Source organism: Artibeus jamaicensis, unplaced genomic scaffold, assembly GCF_021234435.1.
Source record: "Artibeus jamaicensis isolate MK-2021 breed Jamaican fruit bat unplaced genomic scaffold, CSHL_Jam_final contig_887, whole genome shotgun sequence".
Classification (NCBI taxonomy): domain Eukaryota; kingdom Metazoa; phylum Chordata; class Mammalia; order Chiroptera; family Phyllostomidae; genus Artibeus; species Artibeus jamaicensis.
In genome coordinates this window covers 1,187,140-1,199,423 of record NW_026522003.1, presented here as the reverse complement: position 1 = coordinate 1,199,423, position 12,284 = coordinate 1,187,140, and the positions used below count along the sequence as shown (strand labels likewise).

The 12,284-nt window shown below is 42.1% G+C and overlaps 1 protein-coding gene across 3 annotated transcripts; it reads right to left on the bottom strand.

Annotated features, from left to right (window-relative positions):
• Window positions 1-3,221: 3,221 nt before the first annotated feature.
• On the bottom strand, window positions 3,222-10,793 carry HAUS4 (HAUS augmin like complex subunit 4). Of its 3 annotated transcripts, none has more exons than XM_037129462.2 (10): window positions 10,620-10,793; window positions 8,788-8,850; window positions 7,024-7,166; window positions 6,804-6,935; window positions 6,332-6,466; window positions 5,171-5,267; window positions 4,499-4,644; window positions 4,229-4,359; window positions 3,840-3,908; window positions 3,222-3,695 (listed from the first exon to the last, which is right to left on the bottom strand). In XM_037129462.2, the coding sequence occupies exons 2-10, from the start codon at window positions 8,840-8,842 to the stop codon at window positions 3,512-3,514; spliced, it is 1,092 nt and encodes a 363-aa protein (XP_036985357.2). In that variant the 5' UTR covers window positions 8,843-8,850; window positions 10,620-10,793; the 3' UTR covers window positions 3,222-3,511. The 3 variants fall into 3 exon arrangements, with proteins under 3 accessions (XP_036985357.2, XP_036985359.2, XP_036985360.2); XM_037129464.2 differs by having other exon boundaries at window positions 10,628-10,793; XM_037129465.2 differs by lacking the exon at window positions 10,620-10,793 and adding an exon at window positions 10,507-10,595.
• Between the last annotated feature and the right edge of the window lie 1,491 nt (window positions 10,794-12,284).

The following is a 12,284-nucleotide window of genomic DNA, read 5'->3' as shown; positions in this document are numbered from 1 at the left end:
TTGAGAACAATCCATGTTATACCACACAGGAAATAACTGACATACTCAAAATATCCAAATCAATAAATTTATTGCTGAAAATAAAAAAATATGTCTTTTATGAAAAAAACCATATGGACTTTTTGGCCAACCCAATAAAAAACATATGTAGAGCCCTGGCTGGTGTAGCTCAGTGTATTGAGCCCAGGCCTGCGAACCAAAGGATCACAGTTCGATTCCCAGTCAGGGCACATGCCTGGGTTGCAGGCCAGTTCCCAGCAGGGGATGCACGAGAGGCAACCATACATTGATATTTCTCTCCCTTTCTCCTTCCCTTCCCTTCTAAAGATAAATAAATAAAGTCTTTTTAAAAATTGCCTCATTAAAAAAATATTAGCCTCCTTATATACTGAGAATAACCCATTAGAAGACAAAATCAGTTTTAAAAAATATCCCAGTAACATGAACGTTAAGATCACGGCTTGTGGCGCCAGATTCCCTGCTCGGTCATGTACTAACCACGTGACCCTAACCCCTCTGGCTTGTTTTCTCATCCACCAAATGGGAATGTAAATCTCACAGAGCTGTTTGAAGATTAAATTAGTTAATGCAGTAAAGCATCTAGAACCCACTCTGCTCATAGGAAGGCTTCACTGTATCTCAGTTATTGTATTAGTATTTTCCCAATTCATAATGGTTATAATAACATCACCATAAAAAGCTTAGCTGTAACCTTACTCAAAAATGTAAGGAACCTGAGAAAAGACAATTACAAAATTTTGCTGAGATATATAATGAAAGGCTGAAAAAAATGGAGAGACAAGCCATGTTCTTAGAAAAAATGAATCTTATAAAGATATTGATTCTTACCCATCAATTTGTCATTTTTAGAACATCCAACCACAGCTCCAATGGAATCCTTTGTTATTTGATAAAATGATTCTACCATTCATCTGTAATAAAAAACAGACAAGACAAGCAAAGAAAAGTTTTTTAAAAAGGAGAAAGAAGAAGAAATTCGTTCTTCACCTCAAGCCCTTTATGAAAAATAAGCAATACATAAATAAATAAAGGGTTACAGTGTACAAGAATAGACAGAATAAAAGAGCTAAACCAATAGCCCAGAAAAACACCTTTGTATGTGCATGGGTGTGTGAGTAAGTATAAAAATTTCATTTGTGATAATAATTACAGTTAACATTTATTTTGCCCTCATTTTGTGTCAGTTTCTATGAAAAGCAGTTTACGTTCACAAGAAGCCCATGAGGCAGGAAGTATTATTCATCTATGGGTGAAGGGCCTAAGTCTTAGAAAGGTTAAGTGACTTGCTGCCCTATGTGTGGATTTACATGAGGTCAACACACCCAAGTGAAGTACCTCTAGAGACTATGATCTTAACTTTAAGGCATATTATTTATAATTTCCCTTCTAGAAAATTATCCTAGACAATCTTTACAAACTAGGACAAAGATTAATTAAGAGAAAAAACCTAGTGTAGCATTTTTTATGATTACAAAAAAGCATAAAACAACAAGTTGGATATTCTACAGGGATAGGATTAAACATATCATCTCTGCAATGAAATCTTAAGCAACCAGTAGAATCAGTGTTGTCAGAGAAAATTTAATAATGTGGAGAAATGTCCATGATATGCCATTAACTGAGGCAGATTACAAATTGTGCAAACAGAATGACTGCAGTATATAGAAAACTTGTATTTTCCAAGTTATTTATAATCATGTTTATATTATATGGAAAAAATTTTTTCTTAAAGATTTTATTTATCTTTAGAGGAGAAGGGAAGGAGAGAGGGAGAGAAACATCAATGTATGGTTGCCTCTCATGTGTCCCCTGCTGGGAAATGGCCTGTAGGGAACCAGCCTGCAACCCAGGCATGTGCCCTGACTGGGAATTGACCCGCGATTGTCTGGTTCGCAGGCCCATGCTCAATCCACTGAGCTACACCAGCCAGGGCTACTTAAAAATATTTTATTTATTTATTTTTAGAGAGAGGGGAAGGGAGGGAGAAAGAGGGAGAGAAACCTTGATGTGCAAGAGATATATCCATTAGTTGCTTCTTCCACTACCCCAAGTGGGGATCTGGCCTGCAACCCAGGCATGTGCCCTGACTGGGCATCAAACTGGGGACCTTTCAGTTCACAGGCTGGCAACCAATCCACTGAGGCACACCAGCCAGGGCTTGATCATTTACTTTTGATTACGTGCCCTTGTTTCAGCCAGGCTTGGTTCATGTAGGTCTCTCTAAATTTCAGCTGTATTTTTCTGAAACTAGATCTTACTTAGCGACTTTGGCTGGACCGCAGCCACTCAAATATAAAACATCTTCCAGGGTAAATTATTTCTACAGATTGTTATCTCATCCATCATGAGTTGATTCCTGTATTTTCACTGTCTCAAGGTAGGGGTCCTGCTAGTTCCTCTAACAAAATAGCTCAGGTCCCTCAAAATGGGAAATGTGAAGAGACTCTTCATGGGGTGAGGGGCCCCACAGGGAAACTGAACCTCAGAGATTCCTCTGTCCTTTGTCATCAGGCTGGTCTCTGGGGGAGGAGGTGGCTGAGGAAGAATGCGGGGTCACTCCTCAGACCATTCATTCTTCATTGAGCACCTTGAGGGCACAGGTTTTTTTGTCTGAGAGCCTGTTTTCTTATGGAGAGTTATTGTACTCGGAGTTCTGCAAGTGATTTGCTTTGCCTTTTATTATGGAGGATTAGGGTATAAAGGATGGTCTTCTGCTTCTGCTCAGCTGACTTTGACACTAGCCAGGGCCCTCCCTTGTTCTAAGTGGACCATGGAACTTGGTTTCTCAAAGTGATCCTCTCCCACCCTCTGCTTTTGGAAAAAGATGTGACCCTCCAGCCACACCAGAGGGAACCAGGCTCACAGTGGCCTGTGTCCTTTCCTGTAACAAGAACTGGATGCCTAGCTGCTTTATCATAACACCCCCCACTGACAACCAGTGACAGAATAGTTTTCACCTGCCTTAACACCTAACATTCCTCTGGAGATTAGTTTTTCAAGGGCAAGCCCAGTTTTAATCTACTCTTGCTCTCTAAGAATGAAGTCCGACTCCATGTGGACAGGCTGGCACTTCTACCTTCTGCCCTTTGGGTAAGCAACTATAGATCTGTCTCTGTTTGTTTCCACTCAGTTCCCCTCCTTACCCTCACAGCCTTTGATACTCTTTTTCCATCTTTGCCCAAAGAAAAAATGACTAAAACTGAAGACTCAATAGTATCACTTTATTCAGGAAATAATCAAATACAATAAAGGGTTGACACTGAAAAAATAGCTGTGCATAAAATTATATAAATCAGATACATTTTGCAGAAGAGATTCAGTCATTGTAAACAGGAAGAGGAACCAGAAGGGTGCCCAAATGACTGCAGTGTTTCCACCAAGCATCCCGCATGCCCTTAAGTGAAGACGAACCCAGGCGGAGGTGCTCCTTTTAGCAGGAAGAGGAGGAGGCAGCACCAGTGCACAAGCCATGCCTCCTGGCCAGCCAAGTTCAGCAGTAGGCCTTGCTGAACTCCTGGAGCGCCCAGCGCTTGTTCTCAGTTGCTTGCTTGAGTTGGGTGTACTCTTTCACCAGCCTGTCAAACTCCTCTCCAAGGACCTCATAGGTGTTTAGGACCTGTTGGGACTTCTCCACGTCCTGTTCTTGTAGATGAATGGCTGCCTCCAAACGGTCCCTAAGAGCCCGGGCACAGAAGATACAATATAAGGATTTGGCTCCTCAGAAAGTAGACAAGAATGGGAACATGTTAAAATGAGTGAGTCTTGAGAGTGTGGGAACCAGCTCTGAATAGCTGTACCAAACTTTCAGTAGTTCTCACCTAATGAGACGATGAACTTCCACTTTCTCAGCAGTGTAAGTGTCAGACAGAATCTTTAGCTCCTCCATCCTGACAGAGGAAAGAGAAATGTGAAGCTGAGGATCCCTGATAGAAACAGGGTTAGGAATGGGACATAGTAGGTGGTCAAAGGTGTGAACTAAGCAGTGACAAATTAAACAAGGGCACTCTGAATTCCTGAACAGTTTACCTCATAGTCAAGTATCTATTTCAGAAAGCTTTAAAATAAAAGAATGAAGAATGTTGAAAGCTTTGGGGTAATCTGAAGGCTAATAAAAATAACATTTACTGGATCCCCACAAGGAAAGTGAGACAAGGGCAAGGGTTGCAGGGGTGGTTTGTCCCTTAGATCCATAGGGGTCATAACTCACCTCAGCTTAAGGATCATGGCACTGCACTTAATTTCCAAGTACTGGGCATTGATGCGGTCTAGCTCAGACTGAGTCTTTAGCCGGTGCTCTTGAAGAAGTCTCTGCAGTAAGGCGAGGCAGCGGAGAAGCACCTGAGCCCCCAGGAGGCAAGAGGAAGAGGGTGTAAGGAAAAGATAGTAGAAAAGAAAGCAAATCAGAAGTCCCTGTCTTCCCTGAAAGTGTCCAGGGGTCAGAGTGAAAGAGAAGAGGCTATCCCACCGCTAGACAAACCTGGGAGTAGGCAGCACTCTTCTTCTCCAGCAGCACCATCTGCTCCTTCTGCTGACTCTTGGCATCCTGGCACTGCTGCTTCTCACTCACCAGGACCTCTGCCAGTTTCCATACCTTTGCTGCCTTCAGGGTTTCACTGTCTGAATCTGGGCAAAGAGACAGCACTGATTGGACAGGAAACCCCTAACTGCTATGGCCCTTTGAAGGCCATTTTTCAGTGCCCCTATCCTACTTCTAGTCCTAGAAATTCTGTCTTCTTCCAGGTTTTCTTCTATTGCCCTGTTAAAAATGGACCAGTTCTCATAATTATGTTCTCTTCACTCTTACCTTTAATTCCACATTTGGCCCTTAGTCCTTAAATTATAGAAATTAAAACAAGGGGAATACCTATTAGCCTGTACTTTCCTCCATATTCCATTCTGAGTCTTGTGTAAACAAACTCATCCTTCACTGCAGCAAGAGGACACTCCAGCTTGTCACCTTCCTGAATAGAAGGGGTTCTCACAAAATTCCTTAGTTTTGTTCTACCAGCAAGGAAACAAACATCTCCAGTGTCTCCTATGCTTCCCAGATTCTATTCCAAATCTAAAATTTAAATACATTGTTCTCATAAGAGCCGCCCAAGAGCCCTGAGGGCCAGCTGTGAACAGAACACGGAAAGTCAGCACTCACCTGAATTGGGGTCATGGTAGCAGAGCAGAGTGAAACATTTCTTCTTGAGCTGCTCCTCCACTTCAAGTGGGAGCCGGGCTCTCATCCACACAAAATCCTGCAGCCACAGAAACAAAAAGAGAGATACGAGTAGGCTGGCGGAACTGGGAAGACCAGCCAGTGCATACATGAGGACAACAATCTCAATGATAACCAAAGGAAATGCATTAAGAGACATCAGGGAGACATTTTCAAAAATTTTTTTAATGCTTTTAGTAAGGATGTATATAAAAATAAAATTATCAGGGCAAATCATCAGAGCACTGTTTATGATAGCAAATGCCTAAACAGGAAGATGCATTTTAGCCTGTCAAATTAGCAAAGAATAATATGACTGTCAAAATCCCATATTGATGAAAATGTGGGGAACCAGGGGCACCTGAAAACACCTTTTGGGAAAAGTTTGGCCATATGCACCAATACGTTCTATGTGTGGTATCCTCTGACCCAGTGACCCTATTTTGAGCACTGATACTGGGGAAATATACAAGGGCAAAGACACATATATTCACATCAGTGTGATCTCTTACAGCAAAAATGTAAAAATTTCTTTAATGTCCATCAATAAGGATAAACAAATTGTGTTATATCATACAATGGAATCCTGTCTGTTATTTAAACCCATGATATAATAAGAATACTGAGCACTATGTGCCTGGATACCATGCTGAGTGCGTTAGGGGTTATCATCTTATTTACATTTATTGATCAACTTGAAAAGAAGGCCAAAATATATTAAGTGAAAACAGATTATGTTCTCTATACAAGCAAGGAGGGTATAACACTATTTATGTCAAGCTGCATTTTTATATTTAATTAATTTTTTAAAAGATTTTATTTATTTATTTATTTTTTTGAGAGAAAGATTAGAAGGAAGAAATAGGAGAAAAATCTTGATTGGTTGCCTCTTGCATGCCTCCAACCAGGGACGGGGCAGGCAACCCAGGCATGTGCCCTGACCAGGAATCAAACTGGTGACCCTTTGGTTCACAGGCTGGTGCTCAAACCACTAAGGGGCACCAACTAGGGCAACATGTATATTTTTATAAAAACAATAAAACTTAACAAAAGAAATGTTCAAATATATAGGGACAATTAAGCTAATATTGGTTCATCCCCAACCTCTGAGGGGGGCATGCGCTCCAGGAGGTCTGCTTTCTCCAGTCCCAGCAGTGGAGGAGTCTCCCTCTCCTGGCTGGGACCTAAGAGCTGTGCTAGTTCAGTCACAAGTAGCCGCTGTTCAAGGGTCTCATGAAACTAAGAGAGAGAATAAAAACAAAAAGAGGTTACTCTAAAATTTTTCACTCCATCTCTTCCATCCTCATGAACCTGTTCACACATTTTCCAAGTCCTCAAATATATCATCCCCTTCAGATAACTTCTCAGCTGGCAGTGCCTTCTCCTGTTGATCTTTCTCTTCAAAATGGACTGTAATTATGTCACCCACCTCTCCCCCCATAAATGAAGTCCATTTCTTTTTGATAAGTCATTATGTGAAGCTTCTTCTTCCCCCAGGTCATATAATTATATGAAGCCATAGTTGGCCTGCTTATTCCTGTGGTAACCAAACCCTACTTCATCTCTCCTACCTCACCTTTTTGTCCTCAGAAGTTAAATTTGTATCTTGTATCTTCACATAGTAGTCCACAAGCAGCTCTTGAATTACTCTATGTAAAACCTCAGACCTCAGCCATGTTGTCTTATGCAGTCGAACTTCCTTCCATGCCTGGAAAATCAAAAATAGCTCAAGAAGGAACTTTTCTCTCAGAAGATTTTTTCCTTCCTTCTATCATCCCTTCAACCAGGGCCCTTACCTGAGCCTGCTCCTTTGCCAGGGAGAGACTTAAGCCACTCTCGTCCACATGTTGTGAGAGACTCAACAGCAGTTTGCTGAAGTGTGGGTTCTGTAACAAGTCCTCTTCACTCAGGTTACAAGGAGGAAGCTGTTTGCTGCACACTTAATGGGATGTCCCCCATTGGGACAAAAAGCAAAGAAGGTATAGACTCTTAATTTATATAAATGATCATAACTCTTAGCTTAATAGTCATTTCTAAAAAAAACCCTAGGTTTTTGGTAGAGAAGTTTTCTAATTCTAATGAAATTAAAAAATAGAGACCTGGCTGGTGTGGCTCAATGGATTAAGTGCTGGCCTGCAAACCAAAGGGTTGCTGGTTCGACTCCCTGTCTAAGGCACATGCCTGGGTTGTTGGCCAGGTCCCCAGTAGGCGGTGCATGAGAGGGAACTACACATTGATGTTTCTCTCCCTCTCTCCCTCCCTTCCCCTCTCTAAAAATAAAGAAATAAAATCTTTTAAAATTTTTTCAAAACCAAAAAAATTAAAAAATATATATCCACAAATAAATAGAGGCAATGCTCAAAAGAACAAGCATTATATTATATACAAGGGCATTAATCAAGAATTAGGAAGTGAGTCTTTAATAAAAGTAAGATCTTAGAAAATGGAAACACAGCTGAAGAGTATGAGACAAATTGAAATCAAGAATAAGGGACCCTTTAGTAGGGATGAGCCCAGTAACCAAAATGTCTCAGACACACAGAATAACTACAGTTCTTCAGGAAAGGGGAAAAAAAACACCACATGCGAAGTTCCAACTTTGGATATAATCTCTACTCTTATAAGGAAGTCTGAACATATACTCTTCTTAAAAGTAAAAAATTTAACTGACCAAATTTTCTCCTTGGTGTAAATAGAGCTGAGTAACCCACAGGGATGCAGAACAACATATGCATGACAAAAAGTCAAGAACATATGGGATCCTGTTGTAATTCCATATGTCTGAGGGGCTTTCTTTTTTACTCCCACTTACCAAACATTCAAATTCTCATTCTTTGGACTACCAAACCCAAAGTCCTTTTAAAGAAAAAGAAATCTCTTTTTTTTTCCTCACAAGGCAGAAGGATCAATATGAAAATGGTCAAAATATAGAAGATTCAAGTTCTTGAAGGATTCAAGATACAGAAAGGACTTGAGATATGGAAAGGATTGAACATATGGAAGGATTTGAGATTTTGGAGACAAGATGAAAAAATTCAAGACACAGGTAGGAAGAAAGCCTTTAAGGAGTTTTCTAGCTACCCTTATCTTCTGAATATGTTTGTTCACACAGCATGGAAGCATCTTGAGTTTTTATTCTACCATACAAGCATATACTAAACAGGAGTCAGTGTAATCTGTTTTCTAATAAGACAGTGTTTGAGAATCTTCATGTATCCTAATTTTCCTAGAAATATGAGAGGAACAATGCTGGTGAACATTATAAATCCTTTTTTTTTTTTTTTTTTAATAGAAGAACCTGGATAAAACCTCTCTGGATAAGTCATCAAATCTCTTGCAAAAAGCTTGGCTGGTGTGGTTCAGTGGATTGAGCACTGGCCTGTGAACCCCAGTCAGGGCCATGCCTGGGTTGTGGGCCAGGTCCCCAGTATGGGGTGCTCGAGAAGCAACCACACACTGATGTTTCTGTCCCTCTCCTTCTCTTCCCCTCTGTCTAAAAATAAATAAATAAAAACCTTCCAAACAAAAAAACAAAGCCTCTTACAACTGGCTATCCCTACCTTGTTGGAGTATTTCCATCCCCTCTCCAGGTGAGCAGAAATCCCCAGATGCCATCTGATATTCTTATATTTGGAATCAAGAGAGAGAAAACAAACAAAAAAATGAATAAACTGGCTGGCTGCTCCAGAGGAAACTACCTTGGGTTCAAATTTCTATTGTCTACAAGCTGGGGAGGACCTTCAGGGATGCCTCTTAAAAGGAAGGGAGTATATCACACATCCTGGGTCCCAAGCTCTCATACATATTTTATAGACAAACTGACTTATCAGTGGCAAAACATTTTGCATTCTAAACATGTAAATGTTTCCACTTATTATAAGCTGCCTAAAATGGAGCTTTCTTAGGCAGGAAAACTTTCCAACTCATTAGTCTAATGCAGGAGGGTGCCCCCTATCCCCACATTATTTCTAAGCTAAAACTGAGCTGCTGCTTCCCAATTGTTCAAAATCTACTCCCCCCTCCATCACTCAGCTCTTAAATTCCACAATGATTTCTTGCACTTCTTTAACTTCTTTCCTCTAAGACGTGTTGGTAGTTTTTGATCATTAACTCCAGAAACCCCTTCCTGAGTGACAAATCATTCCACATTTGCACAACTGGTTTTCACATAACAGAATTAGTGAAGAGCACTCAGAAGAGTGCGACAAGATGCACAGGAAGGTCATCGCCAAAACAGTAATGCAAAGGTGTAGTTAACGCAGTTGAGGCCAGGACATGGGCTATGGGTGTTTTGCCAGAACATAAAGTAAACTGAAAAGAATGACATCAACACAAAGGGGCAGTAGAGATGGGCAGTTTGGGCTCTGGAGACAATTTTTTTTCCTTGACATTATTTTCTCTTTTGCTGCTCCATCTTCTCCTCTCAGGTATCAAACTCCAAAGGAAAGCTGTGCCTCCCAGAGCAGAACAGACATATAAGGTTATTATGATTTAACACTTCGTGTTCACGGAGCATTTGGTTTACTCCTGCATTTTATTAGTAACATCAAAGGAACTACTCATTTGTTTTGTAACATGGTCTAGAGCAGAACGCAGCTAAGGAGTCAGAATGCTAGACTTAATTTGTAGTTCTGCCGCTGTTAGCGAATTTGAGGGAAATTTTTTTTTGTGTGTTGTGTGCCGAACTTCTTTCCACCTGCAAAACTGAGATAACAATTCCTGTCTTGGAGAGACATTTTAAGAATTAATAACACAATCTACTTGTTAAAAGCCACTACTTAGGTAAGCTCAGTGTTTTTGAAATTCTGTTTATCGTTGATCTAAGCCTGAAAATAAAAGTTCTGCAGTCAAGTTTCATACACGAAAGTGAGGACCACCCTAAATTTCTAAAAAGTGAGTGTTACTGACTCCCTAGGGGAACTGCCCACTTGATTTTTTAAAAAAAAATTTTAGTTATTTTTCAAGTACATTTTTTTGTCTCCACTTGAATATTTTTAATGGTGATTTTCTTTACCCTTTTTAAATGTTACAGGGCGTGGACGACGGCGGCAAACAGGCTGGATTCTCCCTCCACCCTCTGCACTCAAACGTGTTAAAGCGCTGCTACAGCTACCCAAGTATTTCAATATTCTGACTCAGGCGTCTTTTAAATTCTTAGAGTTGTCTTTACACGCTGCACTGAACGTTAAATTGATTTTACAGGTATTTTCACAAGATGTGACCCTTATAGGGCCCGACATGAATCAAAATGCGGAGCTGGTTCTCCGGCTCCTACTTGCCTTCTGTCTGGGAAGCCGGTTTCCCAAGGCCGAAGGCAGCCTGAGACGCGGGATTAACCCTCCCAGGGCTCCTTTCCCCCCGCAACGCCGCCCGCCGACCCTGTGAAGCAAACCTGCACACCCAGGGGCGGCTGAAGCCCCAGGGGCAAGGCAGAGCGAGCTGGGGCGTCGACACCCTGGACCCCGCCCGCGTCCGGGGTCCGGAACTTCTCACTCCGGCCCGGCGCAGAGGTGGGGGAAACTAGGCTTCGGAGGACCGCTGGGTGAGGTCGGAGGGGAAAAAGCCGAAAGAACACGGGAAGTCGCTAGAGAGCGAAGGGGGCGGGGCCACGACCAAGGCGGGAACGGCAGGTCCCACCCCTCGCCGCGTCACGCCCTTAGACGCCCGCGGCCGCAGAACAGGAATTCGGAGTCGGTGGTAGGAAAGCCAGTGGTCTCCGGAAGGTTTCTGTGCACTTTCTCCTGGGTACCTATCTCACGTTGAGGGCGAACGTTGATAAAATGGTAGTGATTGCCAACTACTACTGAGGGCCTCTGACGGGTCAGGCACTGTGCGGAGCATTTTACTTGCCTTGCTTCTCCTCATTTACAGCGTCCTAGGAAGTCACTATCAGACCCATTTTACTGAATGGAAACTTAAGGCGCAAAGACGTCAAGTGACTTCTTCAGGGTGGCGCTGGCCCAATGTTAAGGGTTGAAGCCTGACCCAGTGGCCCTTTGAACCTTCTCAGAGCTGCCGCTCACCTCTACCTGAGTCTCCTCACTCAGGCGCTGCCCACTAACTCTGTCCCCTGGGTGGGCTTCTCCAAATTCCTCTTCCAAGCTTTAGCTCTCACCCTTCATTCATCTCTCTCTTTCCCTCTTAAATATATTGACATTTATTGTTTGCTTAATGAGAAGTCTGGAGCTGAGGGTGCAGAGACTTCTCGGCACATGCCAAACAGGAAGGGAGGAGAAAAGGCATTCTTCCTATAACAGTAAGGCAAGAAATTCATTACCAGAAGCACCCACCAGACTTTCCCATGTTTCACTGGCCAGACTAGAGGTGACCTGCCCACCTCTAGACCAATGAACTGGGTATCTTCCGTTTGCCCCCCACCCCCAGATCCATATTTTGCCCTTTAACACCCTGTGTAGCCGGTAGGACTACTTGTAAGGATCTCAAGGTCACCATATTCCCTGACTGGTTTTAGCCTAGGGGTATCCCAGGAAGAGGTTGGAGGGAGAGAGGCAATGATGGAGGAGGGAGACAATTTCCCTGACTTCCTCCATGGGCTTAACCTCAGGTTGGCTAGGGACTTCAACCGAAGGTTGTTGTTCCTCTCAAGGGGGTCCCCCCACCTTCTGGATGCCTTAAACCCTACCACCATCTTCTTTCCAAAGTTAACTGAAATCTGTCATTAGGTGAATTATTTCAAAAATAATATTTGATGCTAAGTAAATTGCACCAAGGTATCAAGTCTCTTGCATCAGAGGAGAAGCTGATAGTCTAGCTGACAGGGAAGGAATCAGTCTAGTTATGCTAGGTGGTAGAGTTTAACCTTTTCTTTTAGTACCAACTAGAGAATTATTCTAGCAATACATAGAATAGTGCAATCCAGTGCAGAAATTTTATATCCCTACTCATCTTGTCAGCTGTCACCTTTCATGCTTAATACTAAAGTGCTGTCATTTTCTGAGGCTTTTAAAAATCATTTATGCTTCCTCAGCTCTGTAGTGCAGCATCATTAAATATCAGTCATAATGCCCCTAACAAATGGCACTTGGGAAAAATAGGA